Source organism: Ammospiza caudacuta, chromosome 7 (assembly GCF_027887145.1).
Source record: "Ammospiza caudacuta isolate bAmmCau1 chromosome 7, bAmmCau1.pri, whole genome shotgun sequence".
NCBI lineage: Eukaryota > Metazoa > Chordata > Aves > Passeriformes > Passerellidae > Ammospiza > Ammospiza caudacuta.
The window spans coordinates 24805518-24832430 of NC_080599.1; the positions used below are offsets into that span (position 1 = coordinate 24805518).

The 26913-nt window shown below is 41.3% G+C and overlaps 1 protein-coding gene across 2 annotated transcripts; it reads left to right on the forward strand.

The window, feature by feature from the left end:
* EDEM3 (ER degradation enhancing alpha-mannosidase like protein 3) lies at positions 1-25395 on the forward strand. 2 transcript variants are annotated; one of them, XM_058808373.1, is made up of 21 exons: positions 1-234; positions 1909-1954; positions 5339-5439; positions 7829-7868; positions 8309-8421; positions 9036-9189; positions 9672-9806; positions 10199-10304; positions 10788-10885; positions 12115-12240; positions 12940-13023; positions 13963-14046; positions 14226-14350; positions 14860-15025; positions 17235-17389; positions 18158-18311; positions 18810-19004; positions 19745-19910; positions 20264-20449; positions 21251-21298; positions 21925-25395. In XM_058808373.1, the coding sequence occupies exons 1-21, from the start codon at positions 74-76 to the stop codon at positions 22332-22334; spliced, it is 2853 nt and encodes a 950-aa protein (XP_058664356.1). In that variant the 5' UTR covers positions 1-73; the 3' UTR covers positions 22335-25395. The 2 variants fall into 2 exon arrangements, with proteins under 2 accessions (XP_058664356.1, XP_058664357.1); XM_058808374.1 differs by lacking the exon at positions 21251-21298.
* The last annotated feature ends 1518 nt before the right edge of the window (positions 25396-26913 follow it).

The window sequence follows — 26913 nt, forward strand, 5'->3', positions numbered from 1 at the left end:
CCCTTCCTGCCCCGGGAGCCGCGGGAGCGGCGATGGGCCCGCAGCGGGACTAGCGGGCACCCGGCCGGCCGCCATGGCCCTCAGCGCAGCTCCGGGCTGCCGCGCCGGGGAGCGGGGGCCCCGCTGGAGGAGGCCCTGGAAGCTCCTGGCCCTTGGCCTGCTCTCCGCCTCCTCCGTGCTGGCGGCCGCCCCGGGCGCCGGGGCCATGAGCAGGGAGGAGAAGCGCCGGCTGGGGTGAGCGCAGGGACGGACGGACGGCGGGCCGGGGCCGGGCCGGCGTGTGCGCTGCCCGCGGGGCTGGGATGGGCTGGGATCGGTGACTGCAGAGCTTCGGGACCGCGTCCCCTGTCTGTCCGTCCGTCCGTCCGGCCCCGAACGCTCCGGGGGCCGCGCGGTGCCGGTGCCGGCCGTGCTGGGGCCGCGTGTGCCGGAGCCTGGCCGTGTCCGGGCCAGCTCACCCGGCTGCGGGGCACGCCCGGCCCCGGCTCCGCTCCGGGATTGAGCCGTGCGCTCTGGGAACATGGAGCTCGCCTTGGAGCTTCAGGCAGGGCTTGCTGAAAAGGGGCTAGGGGTGAAAGTGAGCAAAGGTAAAAGCAAATCCCCGCTCGGCTGGTTTAATTGTGGCCGGGAGAGTGCGGGAGTCATAAAAAAGGTAAATGTTGACGTGTGTTCTGCCCAGTTCTGTATGTAACCTAAACCGCTCGGTCCCCGTGCACGTACGTGTAAGACGCTGATTTTTTATCGCAGTTTTTAGCTGAAGGGTAAATATTACAACATATCTAGAAATGCATTTTCCTGCATGGAGCGGGACTTGTTAAAACAAATTTGCAATCAAGGGTATTTTGTGTTAGTGTGCTTCTGGGGGCAGTTTCATCGTCCTCTTCCCATGCGGTGGTTAGTTGTACAGAACAATAATGCAAAAAGTCTGCTGGAGAAGCAGTGTGGATACTCTCACAGTTGTTAAGGTTGGAAAAGGCCTCCAAGATCATCAAGTCCAGCTGTCATGTATAAGTTGATATTTAACTCCAGTGTTTACAGTTACTGGGATTTTCCATCATGGGTTCTCAGGATAATTTGTGCAGTCTTTTATATGTTTTCTTCACGAGGCTACACAAGGAGTTGAAATTTCATCCCCCAATTTGTTTTAAAATTTTTGCATTGCACTTAAAATATCATCTGATACCCCAGGCATGTGCAGGCCGTGTCCTGCTGTGGTTTGTGTTTGCCTGTAAATGTAAGTTTTAAGCAGTTGTCTGTGTGCTGCATCACCCAGCAGCTCCGTGTGTTTATCTGGGGTTTTTTGCCTGCTGCAACCCGAGAGGCACCTGGGAAAAGCACCATCCTCTGCTCTTTTGATGCCTTAATGCGCTAGAGTCAAAACTACTTCTTGAATTTCCAAGTCATTGAACTAAATTGGATATTTACAATATAATTGTGGTGTTCCTGGCTCCTTTATGTTCTGTCTTATCAGCAGAGATTGTGAATTATGTTGATGGTAGAAATTAGCATCCTTTTTTCCTTGCAGGGCTCCTTAGTGTAAAGGTTAGGAATGATCACAAGTAGTGCTGTGTCTTAAAAAACAATGTGTTTTTTTGGGAGTTTTTATGTGTGGAAGCATTTCTGTTCTTTCAGACATAGGAAGCAAAAGTAAGAATTTTCTTTAGTTTTTGCTTGCCAAGAGATCCCCAAATAATTTCATGTTAGGTGAAGAAGGAGTCTTTCCTTACTGGAGTGGACAAGAGTAGCTGAATCAAGAAAAATTATTATTCTGTATTTCATGTACTTGAGTAGAGTATGTTAGTGGAGGACCTGTGCCTGACATTCAGATATTAAAGTGTGATGTAAGATGGTGTTGTTAAAGGCCATTGGGAGACAGACACTAATGCTTTTCCTTTTTTTCTTTTTTAGAAATCAAGTGCTTGAAATGTTTGATCATGCATATAGCAATTATATGGTAAGTGAAATACTTGTTTGGTGTTTTTCAGAGGAGTTGTTGCTGACCTAGGGGAGAAAACAACCTACAGTACATGACATTCTATAGAAATATCTGGGAAGAAGGGGTGAAAACAGAGCTAAAATAAATAACAGCACCTGTAAAGCCTTTAAAAAGACCACAAGTGTTACTTTCAGGAGGGTTGTGAAGACTTTTAGAGTGGTAACTAAGAATTGCTTGTGGTAACTCTCCTAATCCGTGCCTGACACCTTTCCCAAACCAGTTCATCTCATGTCAGGCTATCAACAGTAAAGAATTTGGTTTGAAACTCCAGGAAATGGAACTTTGGGAGAGCTGTCTGTAGCATTTGATTCTGGAGAACACAAATTGATCTTACTTATTTTGTAGGTAAAAATGACATTTAATATTTCTTCAGTGGTAAGCCATGTCAGATGCAGTTTGGGTGTTCTACAGACTGTTTGCAGAAGAGAAAGGGAATCTGGTGCCATATCCCAGGGTGTGACTGTCATATGACCATGGGCCATGCTGGCTGTGGTTTCTTTTGCTCTGACTTGTGATTCCTGTGCAGGTATCCTCCTGTTCTGGATCTCTGAGCCATCCCACACACCCTGCTCTGGCTCTGTTTACAAAAGCTTAACAATAAATGGTTACTTGGAGTGCATTTCCTCAAGTAAAATTACTTTAAAATATTCTATAAGTAATACACTTCTGAGGAGACAGTGTGGATTTGACTAAGATAAATATAAAAGATTAATTCTTACTGGCTTCATGTGAACATTCTTGCACATTCTTTGTGGCTGTTACAGAAACCCCTCTGAAGTTGCATCAGTTCCTGCAGCACAAACTGCTGTTTCCTTGCGGCATCTTGCCACATGTCCCAGGTTCTGTGTTATGGGTTAAACTTTAATATGTAATTCATACTTAAAATCTCAGGAGTTTAAACTTCATACAGCATGGGAGATACAGGACTGTAGAGTGGACAGAAAGCTAAGCCAAGAGGATTTTCAAAGGGGTGCAGTTTCTCCTTTTAACTTAAGCTCTGGACTTTTGAAACCTTTAGCAGTTAAACATCAAGGCTTTTTTGGTTGTAATTTTTGTAATCTGGTTCCATGAAAAACACTTGGCTTGGATTTCCTCAATGGAAAACTTATGTGTTTGGCAAAATTGGACAAAATATTACAAGGAGCTGTGCTTCTACTGTTCATTGTGTGATAAATTGCCAACTGGTGGGGGTCTTGCCACATCTGAAGCAAGAAACTTCTGTCTGAAGGAGAGAGAAAACTTCAGTTATCCTGGAGACTTTGAAGCCAAAAGGATATTTATTTGCCACGTATGCTGGAGCACTAAACAAACAGAGAAATGTGACTTGCTTGTTTAAAGCTGAAGAAAAGATTAGAGTATCAGACTTGATTCTGACAACAGGAGAATGAAGTGTTTTTGCAGGTGTTTTTGAAACAGCCAGCTGAAAAGTTTTGATTTTCTGTTTCTATTAATACATATTTTAGACATTTGTATTTAGAAGACTGAAAATTCATGTTTGATTGCAGGGGAAATTCCCTTGCCTTTTTTTGTCTTTTTAAAGTTGTTAACAGAAGCTTAGAAAAAGCTGCTGGGTTTTTTCAGTCCTTGAACTACATTTGTAATAATGGGAATATTTCTCTTCTTGACTGTCAGAACATGTGAAAATGACATGTCAGTCACTTGAGGCCAGTGACAAGTTGGGAAATAACTCAGTGCAATAGCTGCTTATTCTCTGATGTAGGCAGAGAATAAGTGAACTTTTATTTTTCAAAATGCTTCAAGTTCTTTATTTGTAAAGCTAAAAGTTTATTTTTCCAGATTTTTTATCACTTCTCTTATCCAAAATTTAAGCCGAAGATCTCAGTTTTGACATTGTTTTTGTTGTGTATTTCTTTAATCTGTTTTTCTGAATACTTTGCAGAGGTATTCAGAAACATCTAAGCTGTACTAAAATGATCTAGATTCTGCCTTTTGTAGTTAAACTTGAGGAGAACAAAGACTTGAGCAAAGACCAAAACACTCAGGAGGGTGGTATACAGGGAAACAAACCATCAGTTTCAAAAGAAGTTGCTGTAAGAGCTGTTTATTTATAGAGGAATGTTTCTTTTTTATTTTTATTTCATGCTTGAATACAGATTATTTTTGTACCATATATTTGGAAAGATTTTGCATGTGTTTACTTGCGGTTTCAGTGCAGCAGTTGAAGTTTTTTCTCCTGCCACATGTTAGTTCTCCACTAGAAGTCAAACTGGAGACCTCAGTACAGCAGCCAGTTTCCTGCTGAAATAAAGAGAAAAGCTCTGTCCCAAACCACTTGTGTTAAGCTTCTAAAGGAGGCAATTTCATGTTTATTTGAATTAGATATATTTAAGATTCATTGTCATTGATGTCAGTCTTATATTTGTAATATTTGTAAAAGGCTCAGCCTTGTTAAGTTTTGGTGGTTTTTTTTGGTGAATGTTATCTTTTATGTCTTGTGTAGTAATTTATCAATGTTTTGTTTGAACTTCTGAGTTCTCTTACCTGTCACTCATTGTCACCCTCAGCCAGGTGAGTTCATTGTGCAGAGTGCAGTGAAGGCCATCGAGGTGATGGAGAGGCTGGAGCATCTTCCCTGTAAAGAAAGGCTGACGGAGCTGGGGCTGTTCAGCCTGGAGAAGGGAAAGCTCCAGGGAGTTTAGCAAGGGAGAGAGCTGGAGCTGTTCAGCCGGGAGAAGGGAAAGCTCCAGGGAATTTAACAGGGGAGAACTGGGGCTGTTTAGCCTGGAGAAGGGAAAGCTCCAGGGAGTTTAGCAAGGGAGAGAGCTGGGGCTGTTTAGCCTGGAGAAGGGAAAGCTCCAGGGAGTTTAGCAAGGGAGAGAGCTGGGGCTGTTCAGCCTGGAGAAGGGAAAGCTCCAGGGAATTTAACAGGGGTGAGAGCTGGGGCTGTTCAGCCTGGAGAAGGGAAAGCTCCAGGGAGTTTAACAAGGGAGGCTGTCAAGAAGACAGAGCCAGGCTCTTGTCAGGAGTGCTGAGAGGAAATGGGCATAAACTGAACCACTGCAGGTTCCCTCTGAACAGGAGGAAACACTTTTTCTGTATGGAGTTGAGCCGGTACTGACACAGGGTGCCCAGAGGGGCCATGGACTCCCCCTTGCAGATGCTCAGGAGTTACCTGGACATGGTACAGGGCAGCTGGGTCTGGGTGACCCTTCTTGAGCAGAGGGCTTGCAAAAGATGAACTCTGGAGGTTCCTTCCCACCTGCAGGGCTCTGTGGTGGCCGTGCAGGTTTTCTGAAGAGCAGCACGATGAGGATTCCTTTTGCAGGCTCCCAAGGGTGGCAGTGAGCACTGTAACTGATTCCCCTGTTTTGTTCCCAACAGGAGCATGCGTATCCAGCTGATGAACTCATGCCTTTAACTTGTCGTGGACGAGTGCGGGGTCAGGAGCCAAGTCGAGGGGATGTGGATGATGCCTTGGGAAAGTTAGTGTCTGAAATGGTCACTGTAAACATCTAGGAATAGAAGTACAATTGGCAGCCCATAAACCTTGTTTGTTCAGTTGATTTGGCCAGAAACTTACACTTGTAAGAAGTGTTTTTGTTGTTGTGAAGTTAACTTACACTTGTGTTTTTATTATTATAAAGTTAACTCATGTGAAATTGTACCTTAATTAGAAGAAGAGAATTGACCAGTGAATGAAATCCAAAAATAATTTTTTAATGGTCCTCCCAAGTATTTTCCATAGGAAAGCCTTCCAAATGTGTGCTGACATTCATGGTATTAGTAGTACAGGTTATAAGGGTTAATGTTGTGCTGAACATAACAGTAAACTCTTATCCATGATGCTGGCCTAATAAGTGATATTTAAAGTGCTTTTTTAAAGTAGAAAGTTTTCTGAAAACAAGCAGTCAAATGATTATCATGTGTATGATAGCCTGAGGCCTTTGCTGAAGTATAAAACATTATTTCAGACGTATTTTCTGTTCTTTCTTTCAAGGGAGTTGATAGTACAAAATACTGATCCTTTGGCTAGCAGAATGTAAATTTAAGGACTGTTTTTTTCCATGTTAAATGGAATAATCAAAGGCAAAGTTGACCTATTCTAAATGCATTTGTAATTGATACCTTTGAAAATGTGCAGTTTATAGATCAAATTCTTTAATAACAAACAGCTGATTTTTTTTTAATATCACTGTTTAATGTCTCTAAGCACAGTAATGTTAATCAAAGCTGAAATCCTTCTCTTAAATAGTGCTTCTAATTGTCTGTAGGATATTGAGCATGTTATTTTGGCTATGTTTTGTTATGTACAGATGTTTTTTAGTCTAGAGATTTCCATATAATCCTGCTGCCTTGAAGGTATGCAAAGATACAGCAGATGAAAAATGCAATGAAAATGTATTTTGAATCCATTCTTTTTAATGACCTTTTTTAAAAGTAACATTCTAGCATTTGAGTAGAAATACCTTCCAGCCCATTTGAGTAGAAATACCTTCCCCCCTGCTCTCTACCCTTAGATGCATTAAATTATTGTATGTGTTTATTATTTTTCTGTATAAAGGCTTTATTCTCTACCTTATAATTAGTTACAGTATTATGTAGCAGATTTCTTATCTAATTCCTGTTTCTTGCCAGCTGCCTCATCAGTTGTGTTCTCTGCCAGTCTTTGCAATCACAGAATGACAGGGTGAGGGAGCTGGGTCAGTTCTGTTTCCCTGGAGAACTTAGGAGCCTTCCATATAGATGTGAAAGGCATAATTTCTCTCCTCTTGTACAGAAAAAGTTGTGAATTTGTTAGGCAGTTGTGCATAGTCATTAATTAATATGTCTCCTGTAAAACAGCACTCACAGAATGCCCTTATGTCTTTACAAATTCAAGAGAATTATAATATAGGAACACTTAATTAGAATTTTGGTGTCACATGTTGCCTGCAAGGTTTCAAACACTGGGCACTTATTGAAATCCTTGATGTGTGCTCCTCAGTAGGCAATTTTAACTGTTCCACAGTGTTCAGTTTTAACACCATCGTGTTCTGTAAATTCTATTCTGTGTTGTGGGTGTGTCTTAGCATAGGAGGAGTTGTTGGAATTAGACATATTTAAGATACAATTATAGATATAATTCCTGGGATGGGGAAAGCTCCTTCAGCTTGGGATGCACTGGAACAGCCCTGGAGAAAACCTCTGATCCTCATTAGGATCTTCTTGTTTCAGGCACTGTGGAGCTGACATGCTCTCTTTTCATGGAATAATCACAGAATCCCAGCCTGGTTTGGGTTGGAAGAGCCCTTAAAGCCCATCCAGTTCCATGGGCAGGGACACCTTCCACCAGCCCAGGTTGCTCCAAGCCCTGTCCAGCCTGGCCTTGGGCACTGCTAAAATAGTCCTTTATTTTAGAATAAATAAAGTAGTTCTTTATTTTAAGCCTACCACTTGCTAGTATTGGAACAGTTTCTGGTATGAGAAATTTAGCTTGGAATGGCTTGTGATCTCAACATTTTTCCTTTTTTTTGAAAAACCAAATGAAACAGAGGCTGGAAAACCACTTAAACTTTTATGCTGGATTTCTAATAGATTTGATTGGAGACAAGAAATAAAAATTAAATTTATTTACCAGAATTTAGAAAGCATTGCAGTAAATAAATGTATCTGTAATCATAGCCTCTTTGTCAGCTCCTATTCTGGTCACTAGCAAAGGGGAGAAACTTAGAAAGAGGTTTTGATATTAAACATGTTGAGTACAGCTGATTGTTTTGCAGCTGGTGGTCTGTGAGAATTTAGTTTCCTCCCTGGTATCGGTTACTATTAAAAATCACTTAATTCCTACAGATACAGATCTGTAGTAAATCTGTTTTAAATTTTCTTTCATAGGTTTTCACTGACCTTAATTGATACCTTGGACACTCTTGTGGTAAGCTTAATCTGTTGATAAGCTTTGATAAAACAGAGAGATTGTTTTCTGATGCTCAGACTTATTTTTAGATTTCTTTTTCATGGCTGTTGATCTCTGGCTCTGTTTGAAGTGACTGTTGCTTGTGGGAACTTTGAAGTGCTGTGAGAATGGAGTTTGGAGTTGGTTGTAACAACTACAGCAGTTCCTTCACATTTCAGTGATACTTTTTTATATTGCTTTTATTTTGGCTCTAACTTAACACAAAAGAGTTATAGTCTAAAGCAAGAGGCTCAGTTGGTGGTGGGCACCTCTTAATAACTGCTGATGTATTTCTGGTTTAAATTGTATGTTCATATTTCTTGGGTAACTTTGTGTGCACTGAAATATCCTGTATGCAAATACACTGTGACTGCATTAGCTCTACTGGAACTGAACACCTGCTCACTGTTGTATTCCAGGTGTTAAATAAAACCAAAGAGTTTGAAGAGGCTGTAAAAAAAGTAATAAAGGATGTTAATTTAGATAATGACATAGTTGTGTCTGTCTTTGAAACCAACATAAGAGTCCTTGGGTGAGTAACATTTGTTTTCAAAACTCCTAAAAATGTGGATTTTAGGCAGGGTCTTTAAGACACTCTTCTGTACTATTCCACCTGTTTGAAATAGTTGTGCCTTTGTCAGAGAGTGGTTTTAAAATGCAAGGCAGGACTTGCTGCAGTGGTACTGGATCAAGCTGCCCCATCTCACTGCTGCAGGCACAGCTTTGCTGATTAAGAACCCCATGAGCATGCTGAGGGAGCAAGGGGGTTGCTTTGGAAAAACAGGTTTGCAAATGTCTCTGTTCAATACTTGATTTACCACATTTTGATACCTGGGGTCATAGATTATTTCAGCTTGGAAGGGACCTCTGGGGCTCAATGCTGGATGAGAGCATGTAATTTTAAGTTATTATATGACATTTTGGAGGTCTTGGTTGCTATTCCTGTCTTATATTGATGAATCCAATGATAAACAAGAAGAATTGCTTCCAAAATCCTGATAGCAAACCTTGATTATAATGGGAATTAAATCAGCAGTTTAAAAACTAGGGTCACAGTTATGTACAGGTCATCTAATTGTAGAGAGCTGTCCTTGCTGTTCAGATGAACATACCTTTTGAGATGTGGATCATTTCTCTTGTGTTTAGAGGTCTCCTAGGTGGGCACTCAGTGGCAATTATGCTGAAGGAAAAAGGTGAATATATGCAGTGGTACAATGGTGAACTCCTGCACATGGCCAAGGAACTGGGCTACAAGCTTTTACCTGCTTTTAACACCACTAGTGGTCTCCCTTATCCAAGAGTAAGTTCTGTTTCTGTAATGCAGGATTATACTGTAATCATGACTTCTGCTGTTTTGATTTTATATCTGTTTCCAAAATAATTTCTGTATTTATTAAGCGGCAAGAAAATTGAAAACTGATAAATTGCAGGTACTCTAAGAGCCAGGAGTAGTGAGGTATTTACAAAACTACATTTCCAGGAGTTCTTGTGATGGTTTGAGTTCCTGATTTGTTGCTAAAAAATTGCTCAGATTAGATTTTTATTCTCTTATTGTATTCTCTTATTCAAATGCCTAGTGAACCAGGCAACAGGATCATGTTTGGGAGGGTTGGGATTTTAAGTATTTGTGGATAGTTCTCTTTGTCTAAAACAAAGAGCAAAACCAGAGAGATCTGTTTTTTCTTGTCTTTAGAAAGAGCATAGATTATATACGTGTTATACAGGGAATGTAAACTCTTTCAGCTAGGAAAAATAAATATTATAATGTCTGTTTTTCTCTAGGTTAACTTAAAATTTGGTGTAAGACATCCAGAAGCACGAACAGGAACAGAAACTGATACCTGTACAGCTTGTGCTGGTACCTTGATCCTTGAGTTTGCAGCTTTAAGCAGATTCACAGGAACATCTATATTTGAGGTTTGCTTTCCACGATGTCTTATTTTTTGCCTTAGTGTAGTGTTTACAGTTTCTAATTTTGGAAAAAGAATTCTGAGTTCACTAAATGCATGTCTTAGCTGTGCTGCACAAAAACTTTTGTATATGTTGAGATTTGTAGTGTTTGTGGGTTTTCTTCTAAGGTTTGATTTTTTTTCAATCATTTTTTAAATCACAGGAAATAATTTTGGTTGAAAGTAGTTAGAGTAATACAGAAGTAAACAAAATAAATATTCTGAAGATCAGAAAGAGTTCTGAAATAGTTAGACATGAAACATCCTATTCCTTTCCTGGCATCTTAATTGAAATAGCCAGAAGAATCAGAGAGTTGAGTGTCTATGTTTCCCAATTCCCTGTTGCTGTTGTTGTTGCAGGAATATGCCCGGAAGGCGCTGGATTTTATCTGGGAGAAGAGGCAGCGCAGCAGCAACTTAGTGGGGGTCACCATCAACATCCACACTGGGGACTGGGTCCGCAAAGGTGGGGCCAGGGGGGTCTCACCCACCCCCAGCTTATCTGGGGGGGCTGCTGAACGTTCTTAATGGGATGGGCAGTGGAGGAACATGCTGCCCCAAAGCCTGGCTCTGGTAGAGAAAGTAGTTTTATTCATGGCAAAGTGTTCCCTGATCCTCTTTAATACCAAGAGGGAAGTGCCTTGGGATGAATTTTCAGAGACTGCTATAAATACATGAGAAAAATATAAATAGGATGGGAGAAGTGATGTCCTGTGAAATAAGTGTCTTTTAATGCATTTGTGTCCATATTATTATGTGCACTGGTAGTGCAAAGCCTTTGGCATACACACACAGTATTGTGTCTCTGCTTCCATCTGTGCCTTAATTCCAGTGAAAGGAGGCTTTTCCTTTCACTGGAAGAGCCTTTAAATTTAAAGTGGGAAAATGTGGAAAATACCCATATTGCTACATAAAGTAAACCCACCTTTTTATTTTCACCTGTTCCTAGACAGTGGAGTTGGAGCAGGAATAGATTCATACTATGAATATTTATTAAAAGCCTATGTCTTGCTGGGAGATGACAGTTTCCTGGAAAGATTTAACACGGTAAGTTAACACCTTGCTCAGGTTTGTGCCTTCTGCAATACAAATTTCAGAGTAATTGTGTTGTCAGCTGTTAGCCTGAGAAGGGATCTTTAGTAGAATTTCTGTGACTTCTGCTGTGTTCAGTGCCAGCTCTTTTTACTGAGGGTTTTTGCTAATCTTGGGTGATTAGCTGTCACATGAGCAGTTATTTTAACCCTGTCCAGTAAAACTCAGAACCTTGTAGGCCTTTATCCATGGTCCTAGTATGGGAGAAGCTGTATTTCCAGACCAATACTGCAAATGTTTCTGTAAAAGAATGTAAGGACCTCTTCTTCCAAACCATTGTACAATTTCATTCTGTCCTGGAACAACAAAAAAAATCAAAGCGTGAATCTTGCTTTGCTCTGCAGATCTTCAGGCCCAGGATGCATTTAAGTATACAAGCTGAAAACCATACTCAGTTTTTTTTAATTCATAAATTACTGAGCAGCTTTGGTCAGCATCATAATTCTTTCATAAAAGCATTATTTATTTTGAAAATAGCAATATCCATTAAAAACATCTTAAATAATAAAATTATTTTACATCATATAGCATGATTTTTTTATTAGAAGATAATAATTCCATCGTTAAAGTTGTAATACTTTAGGTGTAATGATGATTTCATGGTCCTAAGTTACATTTTCCTTGAGCTACATCTGTTAAGTGTTTCCTGTCAGTTTGGCTGATGTGCTCAGGATTGCACCTTCTGAAAACAAAGTTTAGGATTGGAATTTAGCAATGTGGCAAGTGACCTAGTGGGTTTAGAAGTTCTTCTGAGCCACCCAGTCTAACTGCTTTGTGTGGGTTTTTTAACCTCCTTTTCCTCCTGAGATCCATATGCTTTGGAATTCTGTTGTTCAGAAAAAGCAATTTCAGCTTTCTTTAGAGTGTGCTTTAAAATTCAGCCAAAACAAATGTGCCTTAACTGTGATATTCCTAGTTTATCACATGGCTGCTGGATGTACTTTTGTGTATGTGTATTCCTTGGAAATGTGGTAAGCTTTGCAAGTGTAGTAATGTGGAGCTTTTCAGTATTTACTACACTTGGTTTTAGTTTGCAAAACTAGAGATGAGGGGCACTGCCAAATGTAATAATGATTGGAGATGTAGTACTGGCTTTTCCATTCAAATGCAATGCCAGTCTGGTGATCTGTCTCTTTTTTGGGGAATGAATTGATACAAACTCTGCTTTTCCTGATGTTTGGCAGCACTATGATGCCATAATGAGATACATCAGCCAGCCACCTCTTCTCCTTGATGTTCACATTCACAAACCAATGCTAAATGCTCGGACCTGGATGGATTCTCTGCTTGCTTTCTTCCCTGGATTGCAGGTAAGGTGTAAAACCCAAGTACAGATGGTTTTAATAACAAAGAAATTATTAACTGGGTTGGATGTATGATTTTCAAGCCAAGTGTAGTAATTTGATTTTCAGAAATACTGAGAGAACATCCCTGACAGTGTCCAAGGCCAGGCTGGACAGGGCTTGGGGCAGCCTGGGCTAGAGGAAGGTGTCCCTGCCCGTGACAAGGGTGGCACTGGATGGGCTGTAAGGTCCTTTCTAACCCAAACCATTCTGATTCCATGATTTCTGTACTTAGTCTTCTGTACTTGCCATGATGCAAGTTAATGTGCTTTGCTGGCTGTGTTGAGCATCAGGACAAGTGTGTTCCTGTAATTTGCTTCCTTCACTCCTAGCCATGAAAATACTCCAATTAAGCTGCCTTTGTACTAGTAACTGGTTTTCTACTTTGTGTGCCATTGACATCTTTAAGATAACCTAAATGACATTTTCAAGTTCTCTGTAAATGTCAGAAGTCCTTGTTCTACATGGGCAATAATTTTAATGAGTTCAGTGATTTTGCTTAAAAAACTCTTAAGGAGTAGCTGTGACTTACACTGATAGGGATTAATAATTACAGTATGTAGTGACTGCTCTGTGGCTTTACATGAACACACCATGAGTGTTTTTAACCTTGAGTATTAGCCCTATGCTTGGTGAATTAATGATACTTTTATTATTTAATTTTAGGTGTTGAAGGGTGATATTAGACCTGCTATTGAAACACATGAGATGCTGTATCAGGTTATAAAAAAGCATAACTTCCTTCCAGAGGTAAGGTAGTAGTTTTTTGATTTTGTAGATCAAAAATTTGTAATTTTGATTGTGTAAACGGATTCTTACAATTCTTACATCAATTTGAGCAGTTGCAGATGCCCATTTGAAAAACCAGCAGGTATATATGTTATTAAAATCAGAGCTTCATTTCCACAGCATTCTTATGTGATTTGCAGTTCTGCAGGTCTGACAGCTGAGAGGATGTTCTGAAATTTTGTATAATGACTTTGAAAGTCAGCACACAAACACTGCAGATGCTGCAAGTCTTTAAGCAAGTCCATTGTGCACAGAAAAGCTTGTTTACCTGCTGAAGTGTGTGTCTTTAATCTGTGATGACTCAGATTATATTTTAAATGTTCTGACTCTGGGTTTAATTCTGACTTTCCTCTAGTGTAAGCTTATTTCTGTTAAAGAACATTTTAATTAACATCACATTCACCTAGTGTGGTTATTGAGAGCAAAGATTGCTAAGCCCTGCAATGACTTTTTTTTTTGAGGTCTTTTAAAATGGTATAATTTGACTCTTTATGGGGTTTTGGTTGGCTTTTTGTGTTTTGTACTTATGAAGGAAACTGTAAAGTGTCAGGTAGTTATATTTAAGCCAACAGACCATCCCCTAAGCAAAGATTTGGTTTAAATCTTACTGTGAAATAGTGGTGAATATATGACAGAAGTGGCTTTTCCCAGTGCTCATTAAGAGTGAATAGGTAGACTAGGAAATTTTTAGATATCTGACATCTAGCCTGTGGTATTAATTTAGAAACAGCTGCTTAACCATCTGTCAGTGTGCAGTGACACTTGACTGCACTGGAGGTGTCAGGTGGTAGGTATGTTTGCAAAAATGGTGTTTATCAAAGCTAGGCTGTTCAAGTAAACCTGTGTTTGGTTTGCATTCCTGCGTTTATTTTATTTTTGTCTGTTCTTTTTCATCCTCAGGCATTCACAACAGACTTCAGAGTTCACTGGGCTCAGCATCCTCTGAGGCCTGAATTTGCTGAAAGCACCTACTTCTTGTATAAGGTACAGTCACATCCACTCCTCTGACCTCTGAGCACTTTTTCTTGCACCTGGAGTTTTGTTGCTGTTTTATTTCAATACAGAACTGAGTGGCATATCTCCATCTTAACTTATCCACTGGAGCCAGTTTAGGATATAAACAAGATGTAATGGTTATAAATTTTTTTTGTTTTATTTCATAGGCTACAGGAGACCCTTACTACCTAGAAGTAGGAAAAACCCTCATTGAAAACTTGAACAAGTATGCCAGAGTTCCCTGTGGGTTTGCTGCAATGAAGGATGTTCGTACAGGAAGTCATGAAGACAGGTAAAGTTTGTACAATTATCTTTTAAAGTACAAAAACACAGAAAAAAAATCAAATTTCCCTGTGTAATTGAATTAAGATTTGAGGAGCTGTCTGTCTTCACTCTGATAACCAAGCCTTAAATTACCTGTTTGTAATTGCATTGAACTGTAAATGCATTGAAACAAGCTGTGCACTGTTTCAGTAGGGTTAGAGGCTGCTCCAGAAGAATATTTTCAGTTTAATAACCTTTCATTTGTCTGAGAGCAATAGATTAATTACTTTCAAGCTAAATATACTTCAAATCTGTAAGTTTGTCAGGAGGTTTATTTGTTTTTTTCTGTAATGCTCTTTTGTACTGAATGTGCTGAATCATTTCCCTCCAAACACAGCTTCTTCCAAGCAGAGGGAATGCTAATGGAATTAGCAGTGATAGTCATGAAGTCTTCAGAGATGGAGAACTAGGAATATTTATTCTACTGATGTTCTAGAAATGAGCTCTCCCTAAAGGATATCCCCTTTTTCTCCACAGGATGGACTCATTCTTCCTGGCTGAGATGTTTAAATATCTGTACCTGCTGTTTGCTGATAAGGAGGACATGATTTTTGACATTGAAGATTATATCTTCACCACAGAAGCTCATCTGTTGCCACTCTGGCTCTCCACAACAAATCAAACCATCTCTAAAAAAAATACAGTATGTAACAGCTCCAGTCTAAATCAGTTTCTGTGGTACACTTCCTTTTTTTGAGGAGAAATGGAAATAAAATCAGGAAAGATCATAGTTTGAGGAAGTGCACCAGTTTGAACACGTTGTTTAATAAGCACTGTTTCATCATATTAACAGTCACAAGAGTAGGAATAATGACTGGATTCTGCACTGCTGAACCTTGAGATACAAGATAGGAATTATTAGCAAGATTTTAAAAGAAAATCATTCCCCACTTCTGTATAAATTGGAAGATAATACAGTAGGATAATTTGTCCCCATCTTTATTTTTTTTATTATTTCTTCTAAAACCAAAGGTTTTCTTGTTTGTTCTTGTGAACAAATTTTGAAAGGTTTTTGAGACAGCTGTGGAATTAATTTGACAAGAAACAGAGCTACAGACAGATTAGGGATGTTTAATCACTTTAGTCCATGCAGTAGGCACCTATTGCATAAATATGAGAACAGTTGTGGGTTTATAAATCATTTAACCTTCCAAAATAACCTGGAGTGATACAACTGTGCCATGAAACATAATAAATCTTCACCTTTTTTTGATTTTGTGGTCAACAAGGTGACATAATTTGTCTGTAAGGCAATAAGAAAAAGGAAGAAGAGAAAGAGAAAATTATGTCTGAGACATCGAGGATACAAATTCCCTTATTTGTGCTTCTATTTTTAGCATTTTCTAAGAGTTTTAGAATAATGCCTGGATCAGAGGAAAAGGCTTATATTGTGTGTCAAGCCATATATCCTGGAAAAATCACTGTTTGATGGACTTTAGCATTAAGCAGTGACAAATTTTCAGTTATTTCATCTTAATGTCAAACACTGGTTATGTTTTAATGGATCATGGATTTGGTGTTAAATGTTCCTTCAGGGTGGAAATCCTACATCCTCTCTGAAATGTTCCTTCCCTGTGATTTATCTTTCCTCCTTGAGTTTTGGAAACAGGCTGGTTTTTGCACTAAGCAAGAAGTTTTCTGAAGGGTCTGAAGGAGCATTTTATGTAACTTTTGTTCCCAATATAAAAATTTAATACCTTTGAGACAGGCAGGGTTCCCACAGCTGGTGCTGTTCTCAGTGCTGGCCTAACTTAGTTTGTTCTATTGAGAACTGCAAATGTTAATGAAAAGCCAGTAGAGAGGATAGAATAAATTGCTCAAATGCACTTTTTTAAGCTCTTTGAGTCAAAGCTGCAAATGGGCATAATCCAAGTAAGCAAAACCCATTGAAAATGGTGTCAGGTGGCTGAAAGGCTGTGTCGTTGGGTGTTCCTCTTTTAAGGAATTTTATCTGAACAGATGGAATGTGTAAATGATTTTTAACATAAATACAGTGCTATTAAAACAAACTGTGAGAGAGATACTTGGTGCTATCAACCCAACATCCTGTTTGTATTTGCTCTCATAAACAAGAAAGGTCACGTTTTAGTAACAATCCTTTAGGTCTTGGGTTTTAGGGAGCCTTGAAATCCCTGATTTTTCATTGGCCAGTATGTTGCAAACAGGAGGGGTGAGTCTTTTTAGGTAGATGAATACTACATTAATTTTTATGGGTTATGAAATGAGCTTGCCAGTTATCTATAGCCAGTTATTTGCTAAGCTAAGGACATGCTAAATGTGGCTCCAAACCACCAGACATGTTCCACATGGCTTCACATGTTACAAACCAGCAATTTGTGCAGATGTTCACTCTGCCATCATTCCTGAAAATAGAAATTGTTTGAATTATATAGAGATTCATCCTTGCTTATCCAGACTTGCAAGTCTGTGTGGTTCCTGAGGAGGAGAATCTTTTGTTCACAAGAAAAGATGTGACATTTTTAGTAAGAATGACCTAAAGCCTGCAGCTGGTTACTCACTGTAAAGCCAGTATCAGGTGAAACCAGAACTACTGCCTTTGCTTGTCCAGCACATAAAATACAGGGCACTGGCTTTGTCATGAGCAGGCTTGACAAGGACTGTCTACTAGCAGAGGATTAGCTGTTTCTGAAAAAAAAAAACACCTAGAAACTGTATATAAATTTAGTAAATTACAAATTAAGAATGAGTGTTGTATTCATCTGTCCAAGGGGCTGCAGAGCACTGGCTCCCCTCTGTTGCTGCCAGATGTCCCCAGAACACAGATAAGTTATTGATGTTCTTTATGTAAAAACATAACCTGCATTTTGTTTACTCTGTATCTTTGATTTTAGAGCACAGAGTACACAGAGCTGGATGACAGCAACTTTGACTGGACCTGTCCAAACACCCAGATCCTCTTCCCAAATGACCCCATGTTTGCCCAGAGCATCCGTGAGCCTCTGAAGAACGTGGTGGATAAGAGCTGTCCCCGGGGCATTTCCAGAGCGTAAGATGGATGTTTCCTCTCTTTGTTAGCTCAGGACTGAGTGGAACAGGCCCTGCTCTGCAGGGAAGGAGAGCCATGAGGTGTGCTGGAGCTGGCAGTCCTTTTGGAATGGGCCAAAGGGATGATTCCTGGTCACAGGAAAAAATCGCTTTGGATTTCTCTCAGCAAAACTTAGTTTGTTTCCAGGTGGAATTAGCAAGTCTTTCAAAGCAAAAGGAGCTGAATGAGCTGCATACCTTGGCTACAGCTGCCTCTTGGAGTATTGCAGAAAGTGTGTCTCTATTTGTAAAATACTTTCTGCAGTCTCCTGAACAATTCTGAAAGTCCTCTTTGTGGTAAAGAAATGATGCTGCCACACATAACGGCACCCGTTTTGAGGAATTTAGGGCAGTGTTAAGGCTGAGGAAGTTTATCCTCCTGACCACCTCTTCTATATTTGTATTTCATGAATAAAACTGATTTGGAACTTTATGGAGCAAGCTGGGTTTGGTCAGTGTTGCAATAATGCAGACTATTTACAAATGAGAGAGTATATGGCAGTTTTGTTATCAATACTTGGGAAGGAGGTTTCGCACTATAAAATTATTGCTTATATAAAGGCAACTTTATAAAAAAGATAACTTGATTGAGAAGTTGCATTCCACTGAAGCTTGCACTCAGTGTACCAAGAATTCCAATCTTGTGATGGCAGAGAACTCTAGAACACTAGAGTTCTGTTTCAAGGATAATCTGATTTTTAAAGCTTTGATCTCTGATGTCTTTTGGCAGAGAGGAGAGTTTGGGAAGTGGACCAAAACCACCACTGAGAGCCAGAGACTTCATGGCCAGTAATCCTGAGCACCTGGAGATCCTGAAGAAGATGGGAGTCAGTTTGATCCACCTGAAAGATGGACGAGTACAGCTAGTGCAGCATGCAGTGCAAGTAAGATGACCTGGCAGGGTTTCATTTTTTAGAGCTCTCAGCAAAGTCCTCCCAGCAATGATACTTGACACCTGGAGCTTCAGGAGGGGCAGCCACCCTGTGGAAGGAGGCACATGAGCTGCATATTGTATCTATATTTAGGAGGCTGATGCTTGTTAATATTTTTCTCAACAACACTTTTAACTAATCTACCAGTAAATTAGGTAGAGGCTGCTCAGGTTGAAGTGATGTGGCCAACAGCATCTTGGCTGAAAACACTGCTTTCAGTGTGAGATACTTCCATCTCTTTATGAGGTCTATATATTTGTATATTTTCAGTTTCCTGGCTGCTGCAGGTGCTAAACCTTGTGTGAAATGATGCTTGAGTGGAAGTGAGCATCCACCCTGTGTGTACAAGTCTTTGTAGCAGTGGTCCAAGCAAACACAGCTTCAGCTTCTTTTCCCCAAAATTCCTCAAACATTTGAGATAAAATTGTTTATTGATTCCTTTCTGTGCAGGCAGCAAGTTCCCTGGATGCTGAGGATGGCTTACGGTTCATGCAGGAAATGATTGAGCTCTCCAGCCAGCAGCAGAAGGAGCAGCAGCTCCCTCCTCGAGCTGTGCAGATTGTTTCCCATCCCTTCTTTGGCAGGGTAGTCTTGACTGCTGGGCCAGCACAGTTTGGGATGGACTTGTCCAAGCACAAAGCAGGGGTATGTGAGATGTGGGTGTGTCTGTTCCTTTCTCTGTTGCACAGGCCTCAGCTCTACAGTACTGCTGTTGTTTGAGGGCTCCAGCTGATCCTCCAGGTGATCAGTTAATTACAGGGTTAAAATGACAGGCCCAGTGGTGACAATGACAGGGGTTACAGTAGTGGGGTGAGTGGCTTATCTGTCTGTGCTCTGCTCCTGAGTCAGCAGCCATGCTTTAGGATTTAAAACACATGCACAGCATGAGTTGCAAAGCAAGCTCATCCAGTCTGCAGTGCACAGCTAAGGAGATGGTGATTTAGGAGAAGTTTCCCTCTCATGTCAGCCAGGAGCTGGCAGAAGCTTTTTAGAGTTAGAGCAAGTTGTTCTAAGGAAAGCTTTTCTAGAAGGCTCTGTGTAGATGGAAGAGGGCAATCCACAGAGGCAGGGGTCCCTGTGGGAAGCAGTAGGAAAACCCATGTTGCAGCCCCAAAGAAGAGTTCCAGACTTTTGCAGTTCATAGGAGAAAAAATTTCCAGAGACAACACTTCCCAGGTGTAGACAAACCACACTGATTATGAGAATTAGGTTTTCATTCAGTCATTCTTTGCTTCTAGAGCTCCACTTTCAAGGCATAGATTGTCTGCACTGACACAAGACAACACTAAATGCAGTAGAATGACTGAAGGAACAAAAATACATGGGAATCTTTCACAAGCATGACCATAGTGCTCTAATTCTCTATTTTTGTTTTTTCCAAACAGACAAGAGGATTCGTTGCAACCATTAAGCCATATAATGGATGCTCAGAGATCACTAATCCTGAGGCAGTGAAAGAGAAAATTGCTTTGATGCAGAGAGGCCAGTGCATGTTTGCTGAAAAGGCACGAAACATTCAGAAAGCTGGAGCAATAGGAGGCATTGTCATTGGTAAATACAATTCCAAGTTCTTAATTTGTGTAAATGTAACCTAATTTTACAGATTTGAAGATACAGGAAAGCTGACAAGCTTTAAGCTGAGAAGCACAGCAGTTGTGCTTTCAGAAGATGAAGAGGTGTTTGGGGTTTGTCAGGTTCTGTGCAGACACAAGTTGGGATGAGGGGTTGTCAGTGTTTTTGCAGACTAAAAGTTGTTACTTTAAGGATTGCAGGGTGCTGTCAGTACTAACTCCTGAGGAATAATTGGGATAGAAATGAAAAGTGGAGGAAAACACAGGGGAGGCTGTTCCAAGTTCAGCTGATCTAACAGGAAGTTTGCCCTTTCCCTGGTACTCTCTGCCTAGATGACAACGAGGGCAGCAGCAGTGACACAGCCCCTCTCTTCCAAATGGCTGGGGATGGCAAGAACACAGATGACATCACCATTCCCATGCTCTTCCTCTTCAACAAGGAAGGGAACATCATCCTGGATGCCATCCGGGAGTATGAGGCTGTGGAGGTGCTCCTTTCTGATAAAGCAAAAGACAGAGGTAAGGTTTGAGGTGATTTATGTAAATCTAGCTCCCCTCTGTGCTGTGGCACAGTGGAAAATGGACAGGAATAATTTGCACTGCAGCCCAGAGGTGCTGTGGTTTTCTGCTTGACACTGAAATTAGTTTCTTATTAAAAAAAAATTTCTGAGAGATATCATTGATATCCACTCCCCTACAAGGTAACGTCCAGAAATGCTGTTCCTAAATGTCACTTTGGCTTAGGAGAAAATCCAGCCTTTTGGATTCCTCTTGAACCCTTTTTGTCATCAGCTGCTTTGAAGCAGCATCAGGAACAGAATGTTTCCAGTGCCCTACATTGTGAGCATCCCTCCCTCAGCAAGATCCCCAGTGACATTCCTGGGTCCCAAAAGGAGAGAGACAAGTGCTGGAACCATTTTGCCTATCTAAGGAGAAGTGGTAAACATGAGAAATAAGGCTGCTGACCTCAGATGTTTCGTGGGTGTTCTTGTATAATGCAAGAAAATTGCAAGCTAATACATGCCCAGTTGAAATGTTTGAATGCAGCAGAAAAATCCAGATTTTCCTCTTGTAAGCTTTCCTTGTAGCACTGGTGTGTCCAAGCAGAGTAGGTGAGAGCAAGTATCCAGAAAATCAGCCTGTTTGCAAAGGGGATATGCCAATATGCCAAAATCTTGTCTTGTTTTTTACAAATCCCTCCTGTTTATAACTGTGCTAAGTGCTCTGACAAAATGCTGAATAGAGGATAGCTCTGCCTTTGAGAGTTTGTAATCCATGTCTGCTTCTTCCCCCTCCTCGTGCTTCCGTTTGGAATCCCAGCAACAATCTTTAAAGGTAAAATGATTCCAAACTACATTATTGATAGCAGTAAGTATCCCATGTCAGCAGTGGCATGTGCAGTTAAATTCCCAAAAAATCCCGAAATATCAGTGTCCTTCTTATAGCCATAAGCATCAAACCCAGGGAAATGTGCATGACTAAATTGGGCAGTTGTTGGGAGCTGAGCTGGGACGTGGGAGATGTGAGTTACTTGCTTGGAGTGGGGAGGCTCTGGCTTTGGCTCTCTCAAATGCACAGTTCAGCAAACCTAGGAAACTCTGTCCAGCTCCCAAGTGCTCAGATGTGAGATCCTGGTGGATCTGGGAGCGCTTTAAAATCCAGCATTAAAGTTCAGTGCACGCAGTGGATGTTTGCTTAAAGCTGATGGAGGGTAACTGGCACTGACCCACAAGTCACTCCTGAAGTTTGAGGAACCAAAATGAACCTCAATGTACTGTTTGCCCTCCTTTAAAATGTTTTTACAAGGCTTCCCTCCTATCCCTCTGTAAAATACATTCTTCAGTACCATTAAATTTTCATATCACTGGAAAGTTTGCTCTTCCTTGAAGAAATAAGGCCAAGGGAAGTGACCTTGATTTTCAAATACATAATAAAATGTTGCATTCCTATGGTTGTTTTAACTTTTTTTTTTCTTTTTTCCTTCCCTTTCAAAGACTTGGAAATGGAGAATATGGACCAGAAATCATCAGAAAGTGATGCACACAAACCAAATTCTGAGGAAGCTCCTTCAGACTCTCAGGATGCTGGAGCAGTCGGTGAGGAGCCCGAAGGAGGAGGAGAGAGCTCTGCAGTTGGTGACCCTGATCCTTTGTCTGCTGCCAGCACAGCCAGTGCCAGTGTTTCCATGGCACAGGAGGATCCCCACACCTCTGGATCTGCAGAGGCCAGTGCTCCAGAGCCAGCATGCACACCAGGGGACAGCCAGCCTCAGGAACAAAACACCCAGACAGAGGCCACTTCCAAAGCTCACTGGGATAGCAAAGTCCAGCCTATGGAATCCATATTAGCAGACTGGAATGAAGATATAGAAGCATTTGAAATGATGGAAAAGGATGAGCTATGACTTGTAATAATAACTTATTTGTTAATAAACAAATGGAGACCTCTTTGGGTAGAAGTGAGGCTCTGATATCCAAGAAAACATATTCAGTATTGGGATGAGCAACCAGGTGTCACCTGGAAGACAACACAGAATTCCAGCACAGGCTCTTTGTATGTTTTAATTTTTCCTGTTTAAAAATGGGAACGTGCAATCAAAGCATTTGGGTGGCCCCGTGGCTGGTGCTGTGCCCCAGGTGGAGATGAGCCTGACTCCTGCCTTCCAGGCTCTGAGGGGACTCTGGGGCTCTGGGAAGCAGCTGAGCAGGGTGGGGTGACACACCATGGAATGGTTCTTGATGGGGCACCCACCATCCCCAGCTGAAAGCCTTCCTTACAGCAGCAGGGGAATTGTTTCCAGGTGTTTGCACAGCTGGAAGCAGACTGCTTTTGTCTGACATATCACAGTGCTGCTCTTCACTCCTTGCACCCCTTGCCACGAGGAACCACAAGGGGACCTGGGAGTTCCCCTCCTGCTCTGCTTCCAGCTGCAGGAATGTCCAAACCAAAGGCAGAGTGTGAGCAGGTCCTGTCAGGGAGGCTGGGCCAGCCATGGGGCCACTGGGGAAAGCTGTGGGAAGGTCCTGCTGGAGGCTGAGGGAAGCACACAAGGCAGGTGTTGAGTCCCAGGTGTTTCCCTTGGCCTCCCAGGTTGAAAAACTCCAGCCTGCCCCAAAATCTGGAACAGTCTCTGAAAGGACACAGCTCCATCAGCTGTAGCAAAACCTTTTTCTACAGGTTTGACTTCCAACAGCTTGACTCCATGTTCTTTTTATATCCAACTTGTGTGTGTGGTGTTTCAGGCAGGGAGGCCAGGGCCAGTGAGGAAGAGCAACAATTCTGGCTGTTGGCTGGATAGTTCAGAGTCCAGGGGAGTTATCCCAGGCTCTGGAGTTTGTTACAGGTAAGTGGGAGTCCAGATTTGTTATCCACATTATATTGAAGTAAAAATGGAGAAGTTTAAACAACATAGAGGCATTTTGACTGTGTCCAAAGAAACTGCCAAAAACTAACTTGATTTATATAAACTGCTTTTAGTGACTTGTGGTTCAAAAAATGGTTTTATATTAAAGACAGAATGAACACTGCCTATATGCTGCACCAGGCTAAAAAATGCAGGTTTATGTTCATCTTTGCAATGGAGTAAATAAAGAGGAAGCCCCAGTCTGGACTGTACCTTTGATTTAGCTGGTGAAATGACACGTGCTGAATATGCAACTGTTAATTAGCACAGCCATACTCTGTATTTATACTCTGTACAGTGAGCAGGGCAGTCCCAGGCATGTTGGATCCATGTACTCAGCCACACACACTTGCTTTCAAAAGCCTCAGAATGCACAGGCACCTTTTGAGAGCATGGCAGTCCATCTAAATATCATCCAGAACTTTAAATCACCAGGGTAGGAGGGAATTTGAGGAGAAATAGCGAATAAGTGTCCTTTGAAAGAAATTAGCTCTTAAATGGAGTTGTCATTCCTTTGCACAAGTAACTGTCTGGAGGCTTGGACTTGAAGCAGCTGGGGGTTTTCAGTTGGGAATGTTTTTATTTATGGGTTTTGTTACATGAGTTCACAGAAGGCATTTGACCATGGGAGCCTTGTAAGTGTCCTTGGTTCCTGGGAGTGCCAGGACACAGCCAAGTGCAGGATCAAACCATGAGGTGCAGATCAAACGTTTTCACTCAGAGAATTCCATTGATCTGTCAGTGCTCAGTGCCACAAAAGGAGCATCTTTGTTCCCATGCTTTCTGACATGGACATCATCTTCCTTCTTGATAGCTCTTTTGGTGGAAATACTTATTTTTATATCCTAGAGGCCTCTGGTCATTACTATCTCAAAATAGCAGCTAAAGGTTTTCTTTTTTTTTACTTGCAGATTTATGTGTAGATGTCAAATGTTATTAAAAGGTTAACTTTCCTTGCCATCACCAGCTCATTTTTAGTAACTGCTTTCTCCACCTGTTATTAGAGCAGCAGGCATTACCTTTCAGGGATCCCAGAACTCCATGTGGATTTAGGGGGCAGCATTTTGGTGGTGGCCTACCTCAGATTACTGTTGCCTCCTTCCTTTTGAAGTGGTTTTTGTTTCATTTAGTTCTGCTTCACCTTTGAAACCATCACAAGAGCCATAGCTTTGTTTACAGACCTGAATCAGGCAAGGCTGACCTTTTGGGAAAGAGGAATTAAATTGGGGGCACAGTTTTATTCAGGTTATTTTCACTTTGTATCTCCTTATGAGGACATAGGCTTTGGTTTAACCTGTTCATATCACTCTGGAAAGAATTCAGTTTTCTGTTACTATCATCTTAAAAAGCAAAAAGAATGTATTCATCAAAAAGAAAAATCTTTTTGGAAAGGGGAGAGAGTGTTTTTCCCAAATGTTTGGAAGTCTGCTCCCTGCATATGGAATATTGCTCATCATTAATCAGGAATCACCCTTAGTGTATAGCATTGTACCTTTCTTTGGTATTGAAAACTGAAGAATTCAGGAATCACAGCTGCAACTAGCACTTATTCCATGCCATGTAATTCAGATTAGCCAATTAATTTCTCATTTGATCTTAGAAGAATCTTCTAATTGTTTACATTTATTGTTTCTTAATGAAGTTTGAGAATGAGCCCAGCTCTGGTTCTCCTCCTCCTGCCAGTGTCCCTGAGTAGGCACCAATGAGTGTGTGTTGAGAGGTGAAAAACAGGACATCTTATGCAACAGGCATCAGTCAGAACATAGAAAACAAACCATTCTGTGAATGAAAATTGTATGTTCAGATTTTATAAGATTTTTGGTTTGTTTGTTTTTTTAGCCAGACCAATTTACAGCCGTATATTTTCTTATGGAAGATGTCTAATAACAGGTGCTGTAACACTATTGTTGGGTTTTACTCTCTGGTGATAAATGTACCCAATATTTCTAAGGGCAACTATGTACTGTGATGTAAAAGTCTGGGCTAAAATGTACATAATCCGTGTACATAATTGTGTACTTGATTATAACTGCTGATTGTAAAGATTTAATAAAATGTAAATATTCTGGTCAAGCTGTGCTGAACTGATGCTCATTTCTGCATTGCTGTTGGCTGTCACTTTGAGCAGGGCAGTCACACCAGTCCTTCACTGGCAGCCTCAGTGCTGGAAAAGCCTGGAATTTTTGCCTGAACCCAGAGGTACTGTAACAACCAAAACACCACTTTTGAAAGTCTAGAACTGAAACTGGACAGGCTCTCAGCAACCAGATCTAATGGGACTATTTCAACCTCTTTTCTTTATGACTTGGGCATTATTGTTTTATGTTTAAGATCCAGAATCCAGACCCTCAAAAGTTTGTTTTGACTGCTGCATCTGTTACATTTAGAATGAAAAAAACAGGTCTCACTTGGGCCTGACAAGGTGAGTCTTTGAGGGGTGTATCCCTCATCCTTCCTCTGTTATGAACTCTCCTCCACCACCTCTATTCCTGTAAATTTTTGCTCTCTGGAAGTTAGGATTAAGAAAATTACGATTAAGATGCAGGAGTCCTAAAGTCAAGTCTTTATTCAAGTGCTGAGCAGTGATTATGATATGAAGTAGAAACCATTGCCAGCCTTGCCAGGAAAGTGTTAAATTCCTTCAGCCTACTGTTTCCCATTTTCTGGGAACATCAGGACTTAGGGATTGGAGTATTTTGGAGCAAAGGCCCTTTGTGCCCCCTTCAGGAAACAAGGGACACCAGGTCCTCACTCCTCTTATTAAAACTATATTTATTAATTTATGCCAGTGGATGTATTGAGGGCCTGTAGCTCAACTGTCACATTTCCATTTTCCCTGCAGGTGTGCCACCCTTCACCCAGAGCACTTGAGCTGCTCTGACCAAAATTCAGCCACAGCTGCTGCTCATCCCATCAGTCCCAGTGGCTCAAAGCTGCTGTGGCAGGAGTTCCATTTTCTCCCCAGGTGCTCCATGACAAGGTAATATTAATAAACATTTCCAGCTGGAATGGAGCCTGTAAAACCCTGTTAGCTGCAAAAGTTCACCCAGGCTATTGATGCCCAGCACTGGCAAATTCGTCTCACCTAATGCTTTGGTGGAGAGCACAGAGTGATGGGCTGGGGCCCTGCAGAGGAATTTTAGCCAGAATTGTGCCTAAAAGCCTGTGTGGTACCTGCAGGTGTTTTTGGGGAGCAGTGGGGCCACCCCAGAATGTCTTGGATGCCCCACTGGCTGCCACTCCAGGACAGACCTGATGGCAGCAGTGCAGGGCAGAGAATGAGAAGCAATCCAGAAATCCAGATTGATCCTTAAAAAGCCCAGCCCAAACCCTGCCCCAGCATTTCTCTGCCCTTTGCCTGGGGCTGCCATCACTCAGGAACATGGGGCTGGTAAGGAGCTGGCAGATTTTGGGCCCAGGGGACACGCAGGGGTTCAGGGAGGGACACAGAGCAGCAATGTGGGTGAGAAAAAGGATGAGCTGGTGATGCTGAATTTGATGCATTTCAAGATTTCCCCATGGACCTCCTGGCAGGCAGGTTGATGGTTTGAGATGTGCTTGAGGCTCCCCTCTGCAGCAA

Coding starts and splice junctions, on each gene's coding strand:
- EDEM3 (XM_058808373.1), top strand. CDS start 74: ATGGCCCTCAGCGCAGCTCCGGGCTGCCGCGCCGGGGAGCGGGGGCCC. Junction 12,241..12,939: donor CTTTCTTCCCTGGATTGCAG/GTAAGGTGTAAA, acceptor ATTTAATTTTAG/GTGTTGAAGGGTGATATTAG. Junction 18,312..18,809: donor TAGTGCAGCATGCAGTGCAA/GTAAGATGACCT, acceptor CTTTCTGTGCAG/GCAGCAAGTTCCCTGGATGC.